Here is a 26,585-nt window from a genome sequence, read left to right on the forward strand (position 1 = left end):
TTTAGCCCAAGATGACCCTCAAAAAATTTCATACTGATTGGATAAAGCGTTTGATGTATGCAATTATGACATCATAACGAAGCCACCTATGACATCATCAAAAAATCACTTGTTTCTCATGGGGGACTACTTCACATATGCCAAGTTTCAATTTTTTCCATGCAGCAGGTTCGGAGATACAGAGGTCCAAAGTTTTTCCTTTTTTTCCAACATGGCTGCCACAATGCATAACCTATGACGTCATAATTATCACAAATACATTCTACATGAGTAGTCGCATCTATGGTGAAAATTTTGTGTTAATCGGATAAGTGATTGCAGAGAAAACAGAGAAAAATCAGCTTGGACGGACAAACAACCCGAAAACATAATGCCAATGGCGACTGTCACCGGAGGTATAAAAATTGACCCCCAGATAAAACCAGATAATTGGCCTTAAGGTCTCGAAGGGTGTTGTGCGAATACACTGACGAGGTGTTTTTCCCCCCGGATCGATCGAGTACCATGTATTGTGAAGATCGTATGTTGAGGCTGCAGTGATTTGTTGTGAACAACACAAATTTGACTGTCGGGGTACTCGGGAGAGCGCATACCTCCGCCAGGCTGATTAGTTTACCTTTTGTATCTCACTGATAGGCAGGATCCAGATTAGGATCTTCCCCAAAATCTAAATTATTCCTTGTTACATACCCAACCCGTCCACCAAGTTTCGGCTGAATCCGTCCACAACTTTTTGAGATATTTTGTTCACAAACAAACAAACAAACAGACAGACAGACAGACAGACAGACAGACAGGGGTGAAAACATAACCTCCATCCATCGTCGGTGACGGAGGTAATTATTTTAGTGTTTACACGTGTGCTTGCTATTAAAAAGATTGCTTTACTCAGCAACAAGTCAACATTGCTTCTGGGACATTTCATGAATGTCTGCATGTCAAACGTCATGTGACTGTGTCCGATTGTCATTTTTGATTGGTCACACTTCACGGCCAATTAGGAACCATAAAGCTGACCAGCGCACTCCTCCTCTTCTTCTCAGGACTTTGCCACGCCAAGATCCCACCATTTCCTTACCTTCCCTTCAGCTGACTTCACCTCTACCGGATATCCTCGTGGCATGGTGCGTTGGAACCATTGTGTTTTGAAAGCCTTGACAAATTGCTCGTGCTCATAGTAATTGAGACAGTCGGCTCAGTGCTCCTCCAGGTTCATTGTAATTGGTGGGACCGTTGGTCCGGGGAACCAAATTTTCATCGGTCCCCACGGCCTTGTTGGATACCTGCCTGTTGCACTGTTGGAGCATGAGCATGCCTTTCACCAAGCCCACATGTGCATGGGCCAGCGTGGGGATTATATGTTCATTATTATTATTCTTACCAAATAATACGACCGTTATTATCGTTGTTAATATTATCTATGAATTAATTAAATATATAGTTTGTTATAATGTTATTATTTTTGTTATTACCCTCGCGAGAGGAGAGTGTATTGCATTTGGGTCCGTTTGTTTGTTTGTTTGTTTGTTTGTTTGTTTGTTTGTTACTCTCGCCAGAGGAGAGGGTATTGCATTTGAGTTTGTTTGTTTGTTTGTCCACACAAAACGTGAGTGTGTGTATAAATTACACGAGCAGAGTACCTGCACTATGGGCAATCTCGTTCCAAGCATGCATCACGTTCTTCTGACGCATGCCTTGATTTGGGCGGTGCATCGGCAACTGGTGTTGGCTTAATGGTTAGGGTGGCGGGCTTTGGATCCTCGGGTCCTGAGTTCAAATCCCACTCAGCTGTTGAACTAATACCAGGTGGGGTTAACTCGGCCTGTCATCCTTCCGAGGACGGCAAAATGAGTGCAGCATGCTGGTGTACCATGTCGGAGTGGCGACCCGTCCAGGATTGTGTCCAATCGCCAAGGAGAAGACTTAAGCAGCACCAACGCTCTGCACAGAGTATGGTCCGAATCTCCTCCTATATGTAACTGACAGCCCTGTATACACACACAAAAAAAAAAAATCCGGGTTATATGCATGAAGCAAAAACACACCGACTGCTAATAATTCAAAACACCTCACTGTACTGGAAAACATGGGGACAAGAATATTGTACTGTAAATGGTGGGACTTGTAATACCCTCGCCCACCTCGAGGCGGCGCTACACGATACACATTTACATAGAGGATTTGTGTCCTCCACCTCCCCCCCCCCAACCATCCCAAGACCACCAGCAAAGATAAAAACACCCATATGCACGAATTGGAGTCATGCTGATCCTATGTAGCAAGTCTGGATGTAATCAGCCCAGAACTGTAGGAGGAGTAGCCCAACACAAACAAACAAACTCCAGTCCGTGAATTGCAGTAAGCATTGGACCAGTTGTAACCCGAAGACTCTTTCAAACCATGACAACCCTGAGACCCATGAAATTTTTTAGGACCGCTGAATGATCCCAGACCCTTTATAACCCTAAGATCCTTTCAAACTTAAAGACCCTAAAACACTCAGAGGACCCGAAAGACCCTTAGAGATCCAAAAGACGCTGAGGACCCAAAAGACCCTGATTGCAATGGAAATAATTAAGCAGGCAAAGGCTCCCACGCATGAACAGACTGAGTGGTGAGGGACTGCAATCTCTGATTACTCTTTTTTTGTTGCTTGTGAAAATCAAAGATTTTTTCAAGTATATTGTTTGGTCTTGTGCATCATTCTGTCTGTCTGTCTGTCTGTCTATTTGTTTGTATGTCAATCACCTGTAGGTCACAATTTAATACCGATCTTCACGAAACTTCACAACGCGGTGGAGTTCGTAAAAAGCAAGAAGGCTATGGTTGAGGTCAAAAGGTCAAAAGGTCAACATAGGCCAAAGATCAACAACTTTTTCAAATTTCTAAAATTGTCAATTTTCATTCGACTTGAAATATGAACAGGATTTGCATATCAGCTCTCTGAATTCAACCACCGATTATTTTTGAGGTCAGCATAGGCCAAAAGGTCAACAGAGGCCAAATTTCTAAAATCCTCAATTTTAATTCAATTAACTTGAAATTCGAAGAGCATTTGCATATCAGGTCACTGGATTCAATCACCTATTATTTTTGAGGTCAAAAGGTCAACATAGGCCTAATTTTCCAAAACGACAAAACTACTGTAGGTCTCTTTGCATGCAAGAGATCTGCCTCTGGGCTACCAAGATAATTTCGATTCTGATTCTGGAGTCAACTTTCAAGGGAACACGCTATGATTAGACCTTTGAGAACCCTAAGACTCCTTATAACCCTAAGACCTTCAGATCCTTTATAATCCTAAGACCATTTCAGACTCCGAAGACCCTTTCAAACCCTAAAACACTTGATGGAGTCCTAGAGGACTCAAAATATCCTGAATATCCAAAAGACCCAGAGGACCCCAAATTCCATAAAATACCCCGAGGACGCAAAAGACCATGAATGACCCCGAAGATCAAAAATACCCTGAGTCCAATGGAAAAACGTAAGCAGACAAAGGCTTCCAAGGCGTGAACAGTGGGAATGGCGAGGGTCTGCAATTTCTGATTACTCTTTCATGTTCATTTTGTAATTGGAATGCCATGCTGTGGAAGGACTTATTAAGCTGCATGATCCACCTTAACATGGCATGCGTTTAAAAGTTGAGAATTCTTCTGGATTCTTTGTAGTTAATTAACCTCATCAACTCAGGAGTTCATGGCAATCATTTTGGTGTAACACATTCCACATCAGAAATCTCCAATAGAACTCCACAAAATACACGACACACACACACATCACCCATTTATACGAGGTACCCATGTTTTATAGTAGGTCGTTTCACTCATGATAAGAGATATAGCTCTGGAAAGGACCATTTTGGGCGCATTGTCCCTCTGGATTTATTATAAAACTGTTGTGCTCATGCTGCTGCCCCACTGTAATCTTCCCCGTCTATTGCGTGCAAATTACACGGGCTCAACTACTGATGTTAATTACTTGATTTTTATTTATTTTATTTTATTTTGCATTTCCAGGTCATGAAAACGAACTTTGCATGTAAGCGATCTGCCTCTGGGCTACCAAGATATTTTCGATTCTGACTTGGAGTCCACTTTCAAGGGATTTCCCAAGGGAACACTTTTGTAAAAAAAAACAAAAACATCTTAACCAACATTACTCGCATTATAAATACTGCCAAATGCCACCAAAAAAAAGACCCCTGATTGGTAGAAGCAAATCACATGCAAAGAGGATGGCAGTCTACAGGTCACGTGAGACTCAAGAGCAGACCTGGGCTCGGCTAGAGAATCAACGTGCAAGACAAGCAGCTTCCAGGTCAGCTGAGACTCGAGAGCAGACACAGGCTCGGCTTGAGGATCAACGAGCAAGACAAGCAGCCTCCAGGTCACGTGAGACTCAAGAGCAGACCTGGGCTCGGCTTGAGAATCAACGAGCAAGACAAGCAGCCTCTAGGTCAGCTGAGACTCCACAGCAGAAACAGGCTCGGCTTGAGTATCAACGTGCAAGGCAAGCAGCCTCCAGGTCAGCTGAGACTACAGAGCAGACACGGACTCGGCTTGAGTGTCAACGTGCAAGACGAGTGGCTTCCATGGCAGCTGATCGCATTTTTCAACGTCCAAGATTGGTAATTCGTATGAAAGCATTAGGTCAACATTCCCCAATTTGTCATGCAGGAAATATTTAAATACATATTTCATTGGATTTTCTCTGGCAATGTCAGGTACTTCAGCTGGTAGCACAATATTTTACAGATTGGTGCATGTTCAGACATACCGTGCAATGATATTGCAGTTTTAGGTAATATAGCATTGTGTACGTTAATATATAGACCAGTGTTTACATTTTTTGATGATGTGACCTCGCACCTGTTAACGAAGATTTTGATAAAACACGTAACTCTGAATGAATGTTGATATAAGATCATCAGTGTGTGTGCTCTATCCCTCGGATGGATGTTAAAAGGGCATCCCATGTGCTGACATTCGTGGGTGGATGTTAAAGATCCCACGGTGTCATTCGCGAAAAGTAGGCGAGTCGTCGCCAGCACCATGGCTAAATTCCAAATTCCTGCTCGAACTAGCACAATACATTGCATCAGCAGCATAGTAAAGTTTATATCAGGAACTTCAACGTAGATCACCATTAGGCCCATCACGGTTGCACAATGATTGCCAACCTATGGTTGTTCTCCATCATAATATCTGGTTGATAACTCACAAGTCCAAAAAAGTTATCTTACAGTTTCTAATTAAAATAAGAAAAAGGTTTGTAATCAGTTAAAAGATTGCATCGTCTTGATAAGTACTGCATTTTAAGGTTATTCGTCAACAATATTTTAGATAAAGGGTTACTTTCAAAAGACTGCTTTAACCCCCCAAAAAGAAACCTCGTAAACTATTTGCTTATCAGAATCTGTAATTTATTGGGTTTCGACATTACCGGTTGCATTAAAAATGAGAACGCATCATAAAATGCAAATCCCGTCCGCGTCCGCTTTGTATTCGGAATTCGTCTTCTTCCGTATGCTAAACATGACGAAAACAGATAAAAAAAAAATACAAAAAAAATTGACTATTTTATGTGACCTTGACCCTTTGACCTCAACAGAAATAGGCTTCAGTAGCCCAATATGCAAACCCTGTTCAAATTTCAAGTCAATCGGATGAAGATTGAGGATTTTGTGACCTTGACCTTTGACCTTTTAATCTAAAAAAAAAACATTCTGCTTGTAGCTTTTCATTGGTGAACCATTTCAGTGACCCAATATGCAAATTTTTAAAATTTCAGGTCAATCAGATGAAAATTGATGATTATATGTGACGTTGACCTTTGACCTTTTGAACAAATTATGAATTTGCCTTTTCCATATTCTCATAATAATAAAGCTTTGTTGAAAATTTGATGGCAAAAGCTGAAATGGTAATAAAGTTAAGGCACACGCACACACACACGATCGCAAAACTCCAGCTGCGTGGCGGACAGGCTAATTATTTACATTAATTGATGTAAATAAAAATTAAAACGAACTCCATTCATATTTATTTGCGGATTGCCATACCATTGACGTGCAGCACATTGCTGCACATCCACAAGTCATTAAAACATGCACACATTTTCAGTTCATAATCAAGATATACCAAGAACAAAAAAAAAAAATCACACAAACAAATGAAACATTCTTCCACATCCTCCGAGCTGTCTATTCGTGCAGTTTATTGCTGCACATTTCGCAAGATGGAATTTTTTTTTGTTATTGTAGAACAATTCACACCGAAATCCCATGAAAGAGTTTCACACGCGTTTTGAACAGGATGGGAGTGGTAATATGGCGGAACGAGGATGGGAGTGGTAATATGGCGGACGCGCGGCGTCATGACACGAACCGGAAGTGAATGCAGATCATTGGATAACCACCTCAGATTGTGATATTCGTTCAATCAACCACCTTATATTTTCCCGTCACACCCAGTCGCTGTTGTATTCATCAATATCTGATCATTGGTGGGATAATCATCACAGTTGAGGAACGTGTATTCAAAACGTATCCAAACAAACTCGAAACACAATCCATGTCCATGATATCGTTTAACGAGATGGGGGTGGGGGTCAACGTTGCTCGACCACCACCTCATGCTCCAGACAGATCACCTCGTGAGATTCGAATGGAAGACCTTGTAAGATTTTAATAATTCGTGTGTAAAGTGTGCTGTATGGGGGTTGTTGTTATTGCCTTTCGGACGCGGCTCTTGGACACATTTGTCCTTGTTTTATTGACGTCATCCAGGACGCAACCAACACACAAGGATAATTAATGATCGTGTTACATAAGGCGGTGTAAACGACGGCGCTCCACGAATGCATCAACGGCGATGCAATTCCGATTCAATGTTGTTGTTGTTTTTTTTCTACAGACTTTTAAATTTTTCTGTTATTTCAATCGAATTACGTATTCTGAGAACTGTGGGACACAAATCGTGAAAAAAAACCTTCAGTTTAGAAGTAATGGAAAAATTAGTACGCCGTCTCGACCAATCAAATTCACCGCTCAGGGCGGGGCAAACCAGGGTGATTCAAACAAAATGGCGGCGGCTCGGGATGTATAGCTGAAGCTGACTTTTTCCAAATAAATAAATCCTTTCTGTTTAGTGAATCGTTTCCCCAAATATCGGGCTAGAAACGTCTTTTTTTCTCTGAGAGGAGTTGGCAGAAGGTTTGTGATTGCGCGAATGAATGGATAAACGTCGATGGCGTCGAAAATCGCATCTCGGCGGAGCATCATCACCTCTGGGCCGTTCAGTTCGACCCGTCGGCTTCGGACGGTTTACCATCACGTCTGTTATTCGGGGTTCACGAACAAAACGAGTACAGAACGAGCTCGGAAACGCAAAACGAGACTTGAGAACTCCCTTCCCATTTCCCTTTCATCAAGGTGAGGTGTTAATATGAATTCTGTACCTACTTGTTACCTCCGCAACTGAAGGTGCACGCAGGTTATGCTGTCTGTCTGTGAGCATAATGCATTAAAAAGTTGTGGACGTATTCGGATGACACCTGGTGGACCTGGTGGACGTTACCCTGACTAATTGATTCGATCTTGATGAAGATTCGAATCCGGATGTGAGAATTTTCGTTGTCCTTTTACGGTGATTTGAATGTCTTTTTTTAAGTTCCATTTTACGCTCGATTGGCCACCCCCCCCCCCAAAAAAAAAAAACAACGCGATGTGAATACGTCATATGTCACGTGACCGCACGTCATCTCGAGGATACTTTTGCTGCTGTACCTGTGTGTTTACATGCGGCCTAAATGCGCTCTGATCTCGTACTGAAGAATGCCAGCTTGATGCATTGTTGCTGGTTGTCGCAATACGACCAAAGATGGTGTTGAGTATACATGTTTTCCCAAAAGATCCAGCCGAAAGGAAAATATGGACGGCCAAGGTAAAATTGACCAGAGGAAAGTGGGGGTGGCCCAACTGCTTCAAGCGTCATTTGCAGCGCCCATTTTGAAGATGATTCGTACGACTCCGGCCTGTATTCCCAGTTTGGGATGAGTCGATGGAAGAGATTGAAAGCCTACGTGATCCCCACGAAGATGAGATGATTCTAATCTAATAGAGAAGAAAAAGGACAGAACAGCTGGGGAAAAGAGCAAGAAACTGGGGGTAAGTAACGTGTGTCCCTCACAGTGATTGACACACACACACACACACACACACACACACACACACACACACACACACACACACACACACACACACACACACACACACACACACACACACCCACCCTCCTTTACTGTAAATAAACTTACACATGCAATTCTGACAACTCATAAAAAAAACCTCACCCTTCTCCTCCCAACTCAGTTCCATCTTTCCTCTTCTCCCTCCAGCCTCCCCCTCCTCCAACCGCAAGTCCTGGTAGGGGGTTAACTGGTGAAGTGGTGATGTAATCTTAAAAGTTTAAAATGTCTTTGTTGCTACAACCACTGACTTACCAATTGCCATTATATTCAATCACGGATTTTTGGGGTAAACGTAAGATATGATCATTGGATAGATATTGATTTGTATTGTTACGTTTGTGGGGGAAGATAGGATTGTATGATATAGCATGGTCCGTGGACGGGTATGGGAGAGACATCTCGATGTAATTTAAGAAAGCGAAAACTGTGAGCTTATGATTGTTTACGCGTCACCACACGGGGGTGGTGGTGTGTTAACGAGGTAGGGTCTAAGGCTAGTTCTCTCAGTATGCGATTTCCCTCTGTGACCTTTTCCTACGTTTTTGCATTTATGGGGCCGGCCATAAAAACGATGTACAATTTTTACAACAGCAACCACCGACCCAGCTGCCGACAGAGCCCGAACATTTCCGAGCAGACAAAACCCCGCCTCCCAGGAATCGTAACCGGCAGGCCATCATTTGTGGGGGTGACCTCAGAGAGTGAGACAGACAGACAGACAGACACAGCGGTTGGAAGAGAAGAGTCAGCCCTCTTGCTTTTTCCTCGGCATGGACGAAAAAGCTGCTCGATTCTTGTTTTGTACTGGTGCGAATTTGCTCGCGTGCTGGAATAAGGTGCGAGCCATTGTCTTCGGCTGGGCTGTGGAATTTGTGCACTTTGGGAGGAGAGGAAGAGAAGAGTTATTTCTCCGGCCGGAGGATTTGCACTCCGGCCAATGTAAAACCCTTCATTCCGCAAAACAGAAACGCAAAGAAATCTGAAAACCCACTCTGTGGGAGTACCTCCTGTGCAGCTTCCCTTTGCAGGGCAGCTCACCGGATGATGGGATTGGGGCAAAGCCTTCGGGACCCCCAATCTTTGATGATGGGAGGGAAACCACGGGGTAACATTCCTGGGTGAGATTGCGGGAGAGTGTGTCAGAGTGGTGCTGAGGTGTCGTCCACCAGACGGCGGTCTCTTTGGGTTAACCTGAGGCGGTCCCTTTGGGTGGGTGCCTGGAATGTCCTATCCCTAAGAGAGGATGATCACCTGTCTCTGTTATCATCTGAGCTCAAGCGTTTGGACATCGGTATTGCAGCATTCTCTGAGGTTCGGAGATCAGATTGCGGTGAGATCATGGTGGGTGGTTACACCTACTATTGGCTGATCACTCTGATGGTTACCATGCCCAAGGAGTTGCTGTCGCCGAGTCCAGTAAGCTGACTCCAATGATAATTGAGGTAACACCGGTCAATGAGCGTATTATGAGACTAAGGATTCGTCACTCCTTAGGTGTCATTTTTCTGGTCTCTGTTTATGCTCCGACTGAGGCGAGTGATCTCACCGTGAAGGATGCATTTTATGCCACGCTTGAGTCTGTGGTTGATCAGTGCCCCAGATGAGATGCACTTCTCGTCTTGGGGGATTTCAATGCCTCGACTGGAACTGATAGGGATGGTTATGAGACGTGTGTTGGTCCCCATGGGTCAGGAACTATGAACCAGAATAGCACTAAGTTCCTTGACTTTGCAAGAAGTCATGGACTTAGGGTTACCGGTTCATGGTTTCAGTGCCCACAAGCTCATCGCTGGACTTGGAATTCCAATGCTGGCGGTGTGGCAAAGGAGATTGACCATGTGCTCGTTGATGGTTGCTGGAGGATGATCCAGAACTGCAAGGTCTACCGGAGTGCTTAGTTCTTCAATACTGACCACCGGCTTGTTGTAGTAACTCTGAAGTTGCACCTTAAATCCAGGAGAATGGTACCATCCCTGCCTAGGCTGGATGTTGGCAAGCTCAAGGATGAGAGGGTAGCTGAGGAGTTTGCGAACAAGCTGAGTGGAGATTTGGGGGGTCTGGGTGCTTTGGGAGGTCCTGAAGAGTTGTGGAGCGCCTTCAAGACCACAGTCCTTGATGTTGCCGGTGCATGTCTTGGAACTCACCATAGGGTAAAGAAGAATTTTGTGTCTCAAGGGACACCGGATACCATTGACCAGAGTCGCAGGGCCAGGCTGAATAGCAGAGCTGAGCTGTTCAGGGAGCTGAAGCGTAAAAGTGTACGTGCGCTCAGGGTGGACAAGGAGGCCTACGTGCAACGAATCTGTGAGGTGGTAGAGCATCACCTGTGGTCAAGGGATTCTCGTCCTGCTTACAGGGGAATTTATGCATTGCGTTCATCCAAACCCATCCCTCGGTGTACTGCAGCTCGAGCAGAGGGTGGGAGGCTCTTGACAGAGGAGCCGAAGTGAACACCTGCTGGGCCAGTTGCTTTGAGCGGTTGTACCAGGCTGATCCACCAGCTGGGGCATTCCATGTCAAGTGCACACACCCTCCTGACACTAATACCTCATTTTCTCCTTTTATGTTGGTCATTTATTCACTTGGGTGAAAAAAACAAAATACCAACTTTTAGACCTGTGGCCCCATCGGGGCCCATTTTAGGGGCCCCCCAAATTTGGGCACCCCGAGCTTGCCCACAATCTTCCAGAGGCCATATCACAGGTTGTCGTGGTCCGATTTGGCTGATCTTGGTATCAAAATGCTCGTAAAAGCGAGATCTTTCGAATCGCGTAAAGTAAAATCACTCCGAAACAGTAATTCAAAAAGTTATAGTTTGGGGGGCCCTTTGACCTTGGGCCCCCGCTCCCCAGCCAAACCGATGGTCCCAATTTTTTCATGTGAGAATACCCCTTCATATACTCCAACACCTCAGCAGAAATGAAAATGGGATCTCAATGGGTTCAAGTGTGATGATGGTTTTATTGTTCGGGGACTCGGGTGCTGGACACAATACGCCACAATACATAGCACAATATTTGAAATACACTATATCAGTATATTGTACATAAATTTTCCACATGCACATGCAGGAACTGGAAGCGATACTAGTACGAGTAAGAGTTTTTCCCAGCATATTATAGTCAAGAGTTTTTGCCAACCAATGTTTTATTTGACAGCTGTGTTTCTTTTTTACTGATTGTGTAGGTTCTACTTGTAGCAGTTTTTGGTTCTTCAGAAAGAAGTATATCAGAAATGTCTAAAATGCAGTGATCTTCAATGTCAGGAAAAAAGAAACTATTTGCGGGCCCGTTTGGATGAAGAAAATTCACTTTCACTTCATGAGTGTCCTGAAAGGCTTCCATGATGCAGGCAAGCCACCATTTTCCATCATAGTGCACTGTGACATAACCTGAGAGTTTCCCATTAAAAGTTGGTGTAGATTTTGAAATAGCTGACTCGATACGGTGTTCCTCGCTTAGGCTGAATTCGCGTACTTGAAGAGCAGTTTCAGAAATAGGGATGAAAGCATGAAGTTTTTGAGTTCCAGCTATGGTTTTGGCCGTTTTTAACCTTTCTTCCAGATTTCGTTCTTCCTCGTCATACGCCTCTTGTATCCCATATCCGAACTTCATTTCATTCAAACCATTTTCAGCAAAGGCGAAAAGATCTTTTGGAGAAATAATTTGACTGTCGTCAGGTCTACGCAGGCTCTCGCGTGTTGCTTCTCGTTTGACTGTACCTCCCACGCCATCTGAAGGGCCCTTGCCATGACTTGTGGCAAAAAAATGCCATTCTGCGTCAATACCATACTCTGATTTGTGACGACATAGGTTTATGAAGGCTTTGCAATTCTTATATTGGCCAGCGCAACCGTCTGAAAAATAGTAAAGTTTCTTTACATTTTCAAAGCTAGATTTCAAGTGTTCAATGAGCATTCTTTGGATGAGGTGGACTGAGACATCGTCGTGAGTATTGCATTCTGATATAATCGTGAACGAATCGTGGTTTAATTTGCCATCATCCGATTTGAAATAGTAAACCCAGGGGTGAATTGTCGCTTGAGAGCAGTTCCAATGGAATCCTTGGGCCGCATCCTGTATGACAAACGAATAGTTCTCTGAGAAGTCTCCAATAATGACAAATTCTCCTTCACCGATTTCATCTTTCTTATTTTTAAAAACTGAGATTGGGCCTTGGCAATGAAGTCGTGTCTTACTAATTTCACTGCGCGTTCACAGAATTGATTAATGAATTCTTCCAAAGGCAGGACCATGGAGCTCAGTTCAGATCTGTCGGTGGATGTCCACCATTTAAATTGAATGTCATCAATATCCTCTCGTTCATAAGCACTCAGTAGCTCGGTTTTGAAGTCTTCAATTGATGGGCAACTTTCACAAGTTCTGAAATAACATGTCAGTTGTGCTGGGTTACAAACTATGCGTGCTATCACATGATGATAGCTAGGAAGTTCGGCTATCTGTGGCATTTTGGAACCAAACATCATGATTTTCACATTTTGATGTATCGTACATACACGTACACTGTGTGTACCGCCTGAACCGGCCAGGACACACTCCGAGGGACGGAGCATGGCGAACTTCGTGAATCCACCTTTCAAGCAAGGGTTCTTCTCTTTGAATTTCTGAAACGGTTCCCTGAGATTGTTTAGTACCAGGCGCTTTTGAATTTTGTCTTTTCCATGTTCATTCCTGACAACCACACAGTCCTTTATTCCCAGCATTATTCGGCTGACTTCATCACTTCGGTAAAATTCGGTTACGGTGGATTTCACTTCGTCAGGCAATATTTTACCCTGTTTGAGATTTGGAGACGATAGCATACCATTTTCTTTCTCTAAAATTTTGGCTTGCACAGCCATTCTTTGGGAGCAACTGAATTCACTCATCATCGCTCTGATGCTCATATTCCAAGCAAATATTGTCAGTATACGTATTTGCTCTGAACGGCTCAAAACAATGTATTTTTCTTTCAGGCTTTTGATCACCTCTGGCACGCAGTTTTCATCACATTTTGACACTGTATTTTCTGTTTTCTCTGCAGTTCTTGCTCCAGCAACTAGTTCTAATTTCTTTTGCACAGAATCTTCCACTTTACTTTGCTTTTCAGGAACGTACCCTGGGTTCCTTTCCGCCTTTCGTTTGTCGAATGGGCTTTCGCCAATCATCAATAACGACTGGTTTAATAGGTCAACTTCTGCTTCTCGCTCAAAAACCTCCTCGTCCTCATCTGTCGAAATAGATTCTGCAATGCCTTCGATAGTACCTTCTGATAATTTCGAACTGGTCGAAGATGATTCTTCAATATGCTCTGGTGACAACTGAGAGTTTTTTTTCTGCACGAAGTACAAAGTCTCATCTTTTTTCATCTTTGAAGAAAATTTCATCAACATATCATTTGACACATTGCGAAGATCTTTTCGTTGTTTCGTTTTATGGGAGCTGAACGGATCGCAACAGTATTTTCGGAACTCCTTTCAATCTTCAGTCGCCATGCTTGCTGCAAAATATGCAAAAACTGAGATTAGCCCATTTATAACTTAATTCGATGATGGTTATCCAAAAAATGTACACTTAAAAATCAATAGACACAATAGGCAGAATAATTTTTTGCAAATGATGCAATATATATATATATATATATACACATATATTATTACGGTGCCTGGTGTCGTCGCGAACCGACCGCTCTGAATGGAGCCGCAAGTCGAGTCGGCCCAACCGATCGCCCGGAATATAGATCACCGCCCGGATAACTCCGAGCGACGGGTCCTTGTACAAGAACCGAAATACGCCAATCGGCAGATCACGTGGGGTAGGGTCGATTGCCAATCTTCATTGCACCTAAATACCCACGTGATCTAACTACTGGGGTATTCCACCCTCGACAGAACTCGTACGGAACAAACCGCCGAGGCGAGCCTGTCCCGTGCGCGATTCTGAGCGGCTAAATCGCCGAGAACCGTTGGTCCAAATGTCCCCCTTTTACGACAAGCCAACGGCTTTCTAACTCCCAACACACGGAATGCTCAGTCAATGAAAGAATCGACGCGACGAGCAGAAAACATTTAACAATTGGGATATTTATTAATAATAATGGGGAACGAGGGAAGCACGTAAGAGCAGAACTATACCGACTTTATGAAATGCGATGCAAACATTTACAGCACACGACGCACAACAATTTCCTACTTATTAGACGGGCCCACGGACACACGTACGCACACACACACACCCAAGAAATGGTGGCAGAGGCCTTTAATAACGAGCTCCAGCTTGGAGGACAGGTGAGCTGAAACCCAGAACCTATCTCGAACCTCTCCACCTCGTGTGGTCTTCAAGTTGTTCGGACCCGGGCTCCAGCGATAGCGAGCTGGACCCAATCGCCGTGAGCCGCGATCCTTCCCGAGCTCCCGCGAATCCTCCCGCGCTTCTCAACACGTGCTGGTGTGACGAGGCACCGATCCTTCCCGTCGATGCGTCGCTTCCCTGAGGAACCACCTCCAAGAAGAGGCCGATGAGTCGCACCAAGCCAGGAACCAAAATGGAGAATAAAGAGCTCCACAAACCAAGAAGAAGAAGAAGAAGCCACCATTTGCAGCTCGAGCCGAGCAACTGACTCAACTTCCTTCCAAAACAAAGCGGCTCGAAGCAAAAAAGCTCTCCCGAGCCAAGCAGAAGCCGAAGCTCACTGAACCACCAAAGCAAAAAGCCTCCTCCCGAGCCAGGCCTCAGCCGAAGCTCACTGAGCCAGCCGAAGCAAAAAAGCTTCCGAAGGCCTCAACCCTAACCCAAGCCAAACAGGACCCGAAGGTCTGCTGAACGACTACTCTCTGCCGAAGCAAAAAGCTTACGACTCAAGAACAAAGAAAGGATCTCTTTCTTATCCTCTTCTGCCCTTCCCCCGCTCCCAGCATGACTCATGATTCATGCCCTCGTCCTCCATCCCCCACTCAACCACGGGTGGGAGGGAGTTGTTGACATCATGAATCACGGGACGGCAGGGTTCTTCTTCCTCTTCGCAGAAGAGGGGGAGGGACGTCTCCATTGTTTCGTTCCCTAACTATTAAATCGATCCGCAGCGCATCTAATCAATTTCAAAACATTTAAGCAATGGAAGGTGAGCTATCTAGGGAACAAGCACTTATCGACATAGCTGTTAGGAACCTGTATGTTGTGTGCAATCGAATCCCCAAATTCGTAACACTACCCCCTCCTCTTTACAGACTCGTCCCGAGTTGTCAAATTTTCGTGTGACCAGCATGTGTAAGTTTTCCCCGAATACGTTCAACCTTCGGATTCCTGAGTGTGACATTTCTTCATACGTGTCCCAAAAATAAATAACCTAATGCGCTGCGTAACTAACTAAACAAACTCTCAGACTCATTCGGTCAACTTAACTAAAATTGCCGGCCCTAAAACAAACATGCAGGTGAGGTTCCACGTATTTTCAATTTTTCACTCAACTTATCCATTACTTAACCATGGCACAGGACTTGTGATCTGTGAAAGGGGAGAAGGTAAAAGTCATTTCAAAGTTCATTGATGCTGGGGAATGGATGGAGATGGTCGCAAAGCACAAATGAGCATGAGGAATGCACGGGCTGCCTGCAGGGCAGTCCTTGCAAAACTGGATGTTCCTGGCGCACATGGTGATGGATGGACACGGGCAAATGCAAGCAAGAGCTAGCAGGCATGGGGTCATGGCAGAGGCAGGCAAATGAGGCATGGCAAGGCAAGTCCATGCAGAACAGCCAGCTGCAGCACAACAGGCCAGCAGGTGAAGCTGGCCGGCCTCTGGTGTGGTTCCATCAGGTCTGGAGGGAGTGCGGTGGTGCCGGCCGCGTTGAAGGCGGGCTCAGACCAAGGCTACTGTCTCCCCCCACTCTATCGCCTTTGCCTGTCGCTGTCCCTACCCACTCCCTTAATTTGCCACACAAAACAACAAAATTTGGCCCCTCTTTATTTTTATTTCGCTTTTATAATTGTCTCCCTCACCCCCTTTATCGTCATTGTCCGGCTTGACTGTCATGTCCACCTAGCCAACTCCCAACCCCAAAAATCCTTTTTAGAGGGGAGTAGGGAGAAACTAGTGTCCTGTCTCGAGGCCCAATGAAGCCTCAGAATGGCCTCCTCAGAGTTCAGCGATCTTCCTCGGTGAGTCCAGCGGCCTACAACGAGCGAAGGGATGGATGGTGCAAAGGGGTACATCTCCTAACTACAATAACATTTATTACACCTGAAACTACCCCGGGGCTTTCCAAAAACGCCTCATACTTTTAAACTATCGGTTCTAAAAACCATGATTCCCGTCGCCTGTGTTGGTGTCCATTATAAATTTGGGCCGTGCCCTCAAATTTTCATTCGTGCCCTCACACAATTTCCTGGCTGGACAGCGTGGCTCAACTGGCAGGAACTCCCCCTCTGCTGAACTCTAACCATGGCACCCCCAGGCCGCCTCCGAGCTGAGCTGCTGCCTACAATGCGGGGGGTTGCCCTCTCTGGCATTGCCCCCCTCCGATGCCCACGTTGCGTGTTGATACCCCGGGTCCCTTTCCGAGGGTCGCCCGTACCCACGACACTGCCCCCGCGGCATTCTGGTGCTACGGGTCCTGTTTCCGACGGGTCGCCCGTGCCCACTACACTATCCTGGCCCATCTTGGGCCCTTGGCCTACTCTGGCCGACTAGTCCGGTGCCCGGGGTGCCCACGAAACAAAACTCACCTTTCCACAGCCACGCTCCCAGCTGGTCCGTGAACTCCTGTACCCCTCCAAACAGGTTTCGTGCCTTCTCTCAACACCAACACCAACACGACCTCCTTTTCGGAAATTGAACTACCCACTAACTAACATTAAACTGACCTCGGGGTTTCTTGGGTGGGAATCGGTCATCGCACTATGCATACCACATTCGCTCCACTCACACACTTGGGCCCACTGTCCCACACTTTCCTCACACACTTTCCAATTCGCAACTCACACCGACACTCTATACTGCCATTCTTCTAATGAACTCATGCTCCCTCGTCATCCCTTATTCTCATGCACGTTCCATTTACTCTACGTAGCTAAGCTACGTCTCCACTACACATTTCCAGTCTGACCGTGTCTCCAAAAATCCAACAATTCCCATTTCCTAAATCTAAACTGAAATCCCTCTAACTAATCCATTCCATGGGCTCCATGAGGTACAACCCATGTCCCCATGAAGCCATCAAACTAATTCTAGTACTTCCTGTGCCCCCAAACAGGGGGGGGGGTCTTCCACCCCCTGCCTGGGGCTCATGTCCACTCAAAGTGGCTAGGCTTGGTTTTTTTTTTATTTCTGCGCACACCAGCGCGGCAATTCGCAACCTGCCCGTGACGTCATGGCAGCTGTTCGCGTTTCGCGTCCCTTCCCGGACGGTAACACCTGGCAGGGAATTCCCTTCTGCCGGATTCCAACTATACGTGCAGCCACGACGTCACCCTGCACATCCAAAGCAAACCTCGCGTTTCGAGGGGTTCCCCACGCGAGCACATGTGCTCTGCTCGTCGGAGCTTTACAAACGCGGACACGTGAAGAACATGTCCGAATCAAATTCACATTTCCAGCCTACCTTTTGTCCGTCCCGCGGGATCGGCTTGTATCCACCGTGGACGTTTCCGTACCGGATTTCACTTGCCCAGGCGCGCACTAATAACCCCAAAATAGCTATGGCCGCTACACTGCCTTTGTCCTTCGTCAGGCGCCGTCTTTGTCGCACTCTCACATGTCCTGACGCTCACACACTCCACCATGGCACTCGGACACGCAGTTGTGCCCTCTCGCATACCAACCGCCATTTCTCTTTCATACCGCGACCTCACACACGCGGTTTCTTTCACACACGACGCTTCTCCCTCAAACACCTTTTCACTCACGCATCGTGCTTCTTCCATACCCGGGGTTTCACTCGCACACGGGGAATCGCTTAGGCCTAAGTCACATTTGCTCGACGGCGAGGATACGGCGGCCGTACGCCCTATGAATTGACAGAAATATGTGGCGGCCGCAGAGTTTCTGCGGTGGCCTGAGGGTGGCCCTACGCCGTTTGGCTATATTTTACAGGTCGTAAGGTCGCTGTGGAATTATAACGCGGTTATAACTTTTTTCATTTCTACGTTCGCCGTAGCAATTCGACAAGCCGAAAAAAAACAAAAACAAAAACAAAAAACTGATAAAAAAATGAACCCATTCGTTACCGTCCGTCTGGCCGCACGTTCGCCTTCGGGCCCCCTGCGGTCGCCTTGTGGGCACCTTGAGGCTACCTTGCGTCTGCCTTGAAAATTCTATGGCTGCCGCAGGGCCCCTTAAGGTCACCGTGCGACATCAAATCAAAGACCATACGGCAACCCCACGTTTTCGGTCCCCACAATTTCTAAGACCTAAGTCACATTTGCTCTACGGCGACGATACGGCAGCCGTACGCCCTCTGAATTGACAGAAACGTGCGGTGGCCTCAGGGTGGCCCGACGCCGTATGGCTATATTTTACAGGCCGTAAGGTCGCCGTGGAATTATAACGCGGAGTTATAACCTTTTTTTAATGTCTACGTTCGCCGTAGCAATTCGACAAGCCGAAAAAAAAAAAAAAAATAACTGGTAATAAAAAAATCAACCCATTCGTTACCGTCCGTCTGGCCGCACATTCGCCTTGCGGGCACCTTGCGTCTGCCTTAAGTTATATGGCCGCCGCAGGAACGCCCTCAGGTCACCGTGCGACATCAAATCAAAGACCGTACGGCAACCCCATGTTTTCGGTCTCCACAATTTATAAATACGCCGTGCAGCTCCCCGAAAAATAAAAACATATGTGACTGCTACATTGTGTGACCGTGGAAATACTGCGGCCGCTGTATAATTGCTAGTGGCCATAGATTTTGGAGACCCCACGGCCGCCGTGGCAAATGTGACTTAGGCCTAAATACGCCGTGCAGCTCCTCGAAAAATGAAAACATATGTGACTGCTACATTGTGTGACCATGGAAATACTGCGGCCGCCGTATAATTGCTAGTGGCCGTAGATTTTGGAGAACCCACGGCCGCCGTGGCAAATGTGACCTCAGCCTTACACACGCCATAACACTTTTTGCCCTTGATGCCAGCCCTTGTCTTTGAATACCTGATACATATAGAATCTAATTATATATATATATATATATATATATATATATATATATATATATATATATATATATATATATATATATATATGATACAAAGGCTGGCATCACCATAAACATCAACCTATACCACCACAACATCATTGACATATTTACACATTAAGCAAAAAGCAATCACCATTGTAATTTCCACTGTCACTTTTTTCCTATCTATATATATATATATATATATATATATATATATATATATATATATATATATATATATATATATATATATATATATATATATATATATATATATATATATATATATATATATATATTGTTGCGGATTCGCGCCCGCCGGCGTGCGAACGGCCACGTAACTCGAATCGCGGCACGTCGCCCACCGGACGGACAATCCTGTCGTGACCCTCTCGGACTAACGCCGGGAACTAGTCATGGGTGGGCCTTTCGGCCTCACCACGATCGTGCCAATCGGCCCCCCGCGTGGGATAGGGTTGCTCGCCAAATTCGACCTACCTAAGTACTCACACGGAGGGTAGACCGGGCGATCGCACCTCGCCGCAGGTCGACTGCGGACACCGGCCACTTCAAGCGACCCGTTCCGTACTATCGGGATAACCGAGCGGTGTTATCGTCGGCCTCGACGGTTCCGATTAATTCTCGGGCGTATTTAGCCCACGACCAACCCTTTACGTGAAGTAAGATGGAGATTCAATGAAAGAAAAGACGAAGCGAAACGGGAAAAACAGTTCAACATAAAGCACATTTATTTCGCGATGGCACATGGATATAGCACACATATACAATTATACACCAAAAGCAAATGTAAAAATGGAAGAAACACACAATAATGCACAAAAAGCAAATATAAAAGCAAAACACAATGCAGATCTACTACCGACTACCGGGCACACGGCAACACTTATACAGTTTTACTTCACAGACGGCGCCGACAACACATATACTCAAAGCAAAAGAAAAAGGGACCACCCTCAACCATGATGGGGGCAGACGGGCCTGGGGCCGAGACCGCGTTGAGCCTACCCCGCGTTGAGCCTACCCGTCTGGTGATGAGCCGCAAAATGGTGGTGGCGCCCCGACTCCGCGGGCCTCGCGGACAGTGTCTGGAATGGGGTGGGAACGGGGCCCCCTTCTCGCACTATCTCAGCACGGGGGGAAACAGGAGGGGGTTGTTGATGCTCGGGGGGGGGGGATGAGGATATCTCGCTGGCTCGGGTCCCGCGACGAGCGTCTCCACCGCGACCTCGATCGCGTTATCGGCCTCCCCTCTCCGCAGCTCCCCGACTCTGACACGAGCGGCCTCTCGACTGCCTTCGCCGCCGCCGCCACCTCTCCCACTCTCCACAGCTCCGTCCAACTGCTTTCTCCGACTTCTCTTGACTGACTCTTCCCAACTCAACTGCTCCGACTCTTCCCAACTCAACTGCTCCGACTCTTCCCAACTCAACTTACTTCTTCTTCCCAACTCAACTCTCCGGCGAGCGAACGCGGCCCTTTATAGCCCCCGTGGCTTCGCTCCTTCACCTTCGACCCTTTACCTCTGGCTGGCTCCCCATTGGACAGAGGAAAAGTGGGCGTGAATGCTTTTTGATCCACGAATCTGCATATAGCGATTATACTCCGACGCACCTGGAGGCGGGGCCAAATCGCCCCACGCTCGCCGATAGGACGGAACAGAAGTGGGCGTGAGTCGTTTTTGATCCGATTGCTTCGGAAAGGCTGGTGTTTTCGCACCCGCTGCTCGGTGCGCGCCCTGCACGAGTCCAGGATCGGCGCCCACAAGCGGCGCGGGAATGGCGGTGATGCGATGGTTGCGAGAGCGAGATGTGACGGCAAGGGTCGTGGCTGTGGTTGTGAAGCGGCGTTGCGGTTGGTGGTTGTGTGATGGCTGTTGAGACGTGGTTGGTGGTGGTAGTAATGGTAGTAATGGCGGCTGGTCCAAAATAAAGATAGTAAAAGAAAAACGGCTATCTAGAAGGGTCGCAGCCCGAATGAATGACATTTATTCCCTCGAAACAACGGGTTTGGCCCTAACTACACATATACTTACAGAGATATCTCACCTAAGGGACCTGAATGGTGGTTTGCGAATTTCGTCAACCACAACACTACCCCCTCCCCTTTTTACAGACTCGTCCCGAGTCGTCAAATTTTCGTGTGCCATCATGTGTAGTTTTCCCCTAGTACATTTTTACCTACGGATCCCTGAGTGCGACATTCATGGTATTCGTGTCCCCAAAATTAATAACCTGAGGGCTGAGAAACTACCGAAACAAACCCACTCACACGGACGACTTAAATAAAATTGCCGGCGCGAAGACAGACATGCCGGGGGCGCACTCATATTTACAGTACATCTTAACCTTAACTTACAAATTTTACTCTAAACCATGGCCCAGGATCAATGAACTCTGCAAAAAGAAAGCAGTTAGCAGGGAACCAGGCTGCCCGCATGCAGTCTCTGGCTCAAACAATGCAGGTGATGGGGAACGTGGCCGGCTGCTCACTCGCAGTCCAAGGCCTTCCCTTTTTAACTGAACGCAGTGAACCACAACGGTGCATGGGCTGCACAAACGCAGTCTCCGTGCCAGCTCAAGTGGCACACGCAATGAACACAACGGATGGATGGATGGACACAGACATGGTGCACGGGCCGCCACTGCAGGCCCGTGTTGTAGCTGCCAACAGGGCAGTTCTCGCAGCTTGCAAACTGTTGCCTTGATCCTGGCGCACATGTCAATGAACAGGAGGGGGGGGGGCAACGCAAAAATTGAACGAGGCTGGTGAACAGGGGCAGTGGGCATGGCATGGCAAAGGCAGCAGGCAAACACAGCCCGCAGAAGAAGGCCGCTGCAGGCAAACACAGCCGGCAGACGAACTGGCCGGCACAGGCCTTGCAGAAAAACAGCTGCAGACGATCCGGCCGGTACAGGCCTTGCAGCAAACAGCTGCCGATGAAGTGGGCCGGCCTTTGCCTTGCAGCAACGCAGCCAGCAGATGAAGCTGGCAAGCCTTTGCCGTTCAGTGGAGGGAGTGCGGTGGTGCTGGCCACTCGGAAGGCGGGCTCGGACCTACCCTACGGTCTCCCTCCCAACCTATCGCCTTTGCCTGTCACTGTCTATACCCACTCCCTTAATTTGTCAAACCCCAATTTAGCCCCAACGTATTTTTTTTATTTTTACTTCCCCACTATAAATCGTCCCCTAACCCCCTTTACTGTCCTTGTTCGGCTAACCTATCCTGTCACCTAGCCTACTCCCAACCCCTTCGTTCCCTTCCCGGAGGGGAACAAGGGAGAGCCTGCGTCCTGTGCCGAGGCCCAACGAAGCCTCAGGATGGCCTCCCCAGAGTTCAGCGATCTAACCCAAAGTGGGTCCAGCGGCCCACAACGAGAGCGAGGGGATGGATGGTGCGGAGCGGTACACTTCCTATTCTACCCTATCCATTTAACTGCTAAACTACCCCGGGGCTTTCAACAAGCGCCTCTCGCTTAAACTATTGGTTCTAACAACCCAGATTCCCGTCGCCTGTGTTGGTGTCCTCTCAATTTCGGGCCTTGCCCCCCAATTTTCTTCCCGTGCCCTCACACGGTCTCATGGCTGGGACACGTGGCTCCCTTTGGCAGGCACGACCCTCTGCCGATTCTCCGACGATGGCACCCCCGGGCACTACACTGCCTCCGAGCCTACCAGCTCCCTAAACACCGGGGATTGCCCCCCATGGCACCTCCCCTGAAACGCACACGTGGCAGGCTGGCTTCCCAGGCCCCTTTCCGAGGGTCACCCGTGCCCACAACACTGCCCACGCGGCTAATGGCGCCCCGGGCCCCCGCACCAAGCAGGCGCACCAGTGCCCACTACGCTATCCCGGCCCCCCATGGGCCCTTGGCCTACTACAGCCGACTAGCCCGGTGCCCGGGGTACCCACTCAGCAATACTCACCTTTCGCAGCCACGCTCCCAGCCCGTCAACAGGGCTCCTGCACCCCTCCAAATGGGTTTCGAGCCTACATTCGCACCAACAACAAAACGACCTCCATTTTGTAATTTAACTAACCCCCTAACTCACTCTACACTGACCCCGTGGTCCCTTGGGCGGGAGTCACTCCTCCCCCCAATCACTCATCGCACCATGCATTCCCCATTCGCTCCATTCACACAGACCCGCTGGCCTCACTCACTCACCAAGCACATGCTTCCACTTCACTCACCAACTCTTCAACACACTCACCGCTGAACTCTGCCATCCTTCTAACTACCTCCCCTAACTAACTCGTGCTCCCACGTCGTCCCTTAAACTACAGCACGTTCCTTTTAACACTACGTAGCTAAGCTACGTCCCCACTACACATCCAAAGTCTGTCTGTCTCCAAAATAATCCCATACTCCATTTTCCCAACCTAAATCTGACTACAATCCCTCTAACTAATCCATTCCATGGGCCCCATGAGGCCTTACCCCTGCCCCATGGAGCCGGTCTAGCTATGCTAACCCTTCCCCCTAACTAGTTTCCATCCTGTGCCCTGGTCAAGGGGATCATCCACCCCTTGCCCAGGAATCCTGTGCACCCGAAAGTGAGGCTTGCTTTTTTTTTTTCTTTTTTTTTTTCCATGCGCAGCACCAGCGCGGCAACTCGCAGCTCGCGCACTTTGCACCTGCCCGTGACGTCATGCAGCTGCACGTGTACCTCGTCCCTCCTTGGACGGTACCATCCGGCAGGGATACCCCTCCTGCCGGATTCCAACCCCGCGTGCAGCCATGACGTCACCGTGCGCATAAAAAAAAAACAAGCCCCACGTCTCGAGGGGTTCCCCACGCGAATACATGTGCTTTGCCCGTTGGAGCTTAACACACACGATCGCGTGGAGAACCCGTCCGGTCCAAATCCGTAATCCTGCCTAAACTTTGTCCGTCCGCGGGATCGGCAAATCCACCGCGTGCGTTTCCGGACCGGGACTTCACTCTCGCAAGCGAGCACGTGGTGGCCTCGTGCGTTGCACAGCACGGACCTCGTGCTCGCTGCTGGGTGAACCCGGCACGGTCCCCGAAACAACAACAGCCGCTACTCGGCTTTCTTTCTTCTGTCGTCGTCGTCGTCGCCATTCAACACACGCACTCCCGCGTGTTACGACGCTAACACACCTCACCATTAAACTCACACCGGGAGACGCGGCTGCATGTTCACACATGCCCACCGACATCTCCCTTACATACCGCTCTCTCACACACACGGTCTCCCTTGCACTCGGCCGTTCACTCACGCATGCCATCTCCCTCGCACACGTGGCTCCACTCACTCGCCGCCTTCCACTCACTCGTGCCATTTCCCTCACACAAACCATACTACTCACACACACGGGGGCACTCATCCGCGGTGCCTCACTCATACTGCCCGTTTCACTCACACACACGGCGACACTCACACACGGTGCCTCATCCACACATGGCATGCTGGGAAGCACTCCTTTTGGCACACTTGCCACTACACCACTCACACACGGGGTCGCTTCCACACACGGGGACGCACTCACACCTTGCACCACACACACAGGGACAACCACACTGGGGATTCGTGTCCCCACAATAGTCTCCGGGGCCTCTATACCCCCCAAGCTCTCCGTGCACCCGTTCGCAGCACTTCTCCCCTCGACCTCGCAAAGCACGACCGAACTCACCTGGTCGTGACTCGCCTCAAGGGGGCATACTCCCTCCCCTCGTTCCCGGAGGAGGCTATCCCGCTGCTCGCACCGGGTCCCTGCACGGTCCGCGAGCTCACCCCCATTATCCTCCACTACCTCCGTGTGTGTGTGTGCTCGTCTTTATCCCCGTCTTTATCGTGCAGTCTTTCCCCTACCGTTTCCATCTCCCTCGTCTCATTTCTTTTATTCTTTCCGTCGTCACCTCGTGTCTCGTCTCGACATCGCAGTCACCCCATTTAATTTTTCCTCACCCGCCTCCATTGCGGGCCTGACAGCCGTTGCACTCCCCCCCAGCTCGTTCGCTTCCACACGTGGCGCCGTCATTATGCCCGCCTGCAGGCATCGCCCCACGCGCTGCATCTCTTCCCGCAGTTCTTTCATATTCGCATTCATGCGTTGCGCATTCGTATCCATCTTGCCGTTTATTTAGTTTCCCATTTGTTGCATATTCGTATTCATTTCGTTTTTCATTTCATTTGTGTTTGTATCAATCTTCGCATTCATTGCCGCCAGCATGGCGCATAGATGGGCCATGTCGGGTGCGCTCGGCTGAGCCGATTCGCAAGGATCGGGGGGGTTTTGGCGGAGAGGGTAGGTGTCATACACCGCGGCCGCTGCCGCACCCATTTCGGGCTCTGGGTTCGGTTGGGGGGGGGGGGAAATTGCTCCTGCACAACAAGCATTTCCTGCTCGGGGTTCTCATCCTGGGCCATGGATTCTACTAATTCTACATCCATATCTACCCCCGGCACCCGTTCGCCTTGAAACTCCATCTTATTTCTCGGAAGAGAATTAATTTAGATTTGCTCGTAATTTGGGGAGGAACGGGGGGGGGGGGGGTTGCTTCGCACACCCCTGGTCCCCGTAAATTTAGTTGGAGACTGAGGTGGATTTGAACCCCACACTCCTGTACACCAGTGTTACGAATTGCTGTTGGAGGTGGGATGGATTGGAATCCCACTCCCGGACGGACACCAGTGTTACGAATTTTGGTCCGCCCGGCGTGCGATCGGCCTCGTAACTCCAATCGCAACCGCGTCGCCCACCGGACGGACAATTCAGTCGTGACCCTCCTGGAACTACCGCCAGGAGCCAGTAACGGGTGGGGGTTTAACCTCACCACAATCGTGCCAATCGGCCACCCGTGCAGGCTAGGGTTGTTCGCCAAACTCAACCTTCCGAAGTACCTGCGCGGCTAGTGAACTGGGTGATCGTACCTCGCCGCTGGCCGGCCTAGGACACGAACCACTAAAGCGGTCCGTTCCGTGCTTCAGTGGTAACCGAGCGGTGTTATCGCCCGGCCCGACGGACGTGATTATTTACCGGGTGCTTACACCCTTCTACCAATTCCTTTCGTGATGCAGGATGGAACTTTCAAACAAAGGAACGGACGCATCGAAACGGGAAACAGTTCGACAAGTACATTTATTACGCACTCAGACAAGGCAAGCATGTATTCACA

The 26,585-nt window shown here is 48.1% G+C and overlaps 1 protein-coding gene across 2 annotated transcripts in view; it reads left to right on the forward strand.

Annotated features, from left to right (window-relative positions):
- Positions 1-991: 991 nt before the first annotated feature.
- Positions 992-26,585, forward strand: part of LOC147033374 (uncharacterized) — a 108,827-nt gene continuing 83,233 nt past the window's right edge. The window contains exons 1-2 of one of the 2 annotated variants that reach the window (XM_085854103.1): positions 992-1,124; positions 4,020-4,630. In XM_085854103.1, coding sequence (XP_085710229.1) covers positions 4,184-4,630 — 447 coding nt within the window. In that variant the 5' untranslated portion in view covers positions 992-1,124; positions 4,020-4,183. The remainder of the gene's footprint in view (positions 1,125-4,019; positions 4,631-26,585) is intronic. The other variant, XM_085854111.1, reaches the window with a different exon arrangement.

This window comes from Eptatretus burgeri, chromosome 2, assembly GCF_056783735.1.
Source record: "Eptatretus burgeri isolate ZD-2024b chromosome 2, Ebu_testis_v1, whole genome shotgun sequence".
NCBI classification, from domain to species: domain Eukaryota; kingdom Metazoa; phylum Chordata; class Myxini; order Myxiniformes; family Myxinidae; genus Eptatretus; species Eptatretus burgeri.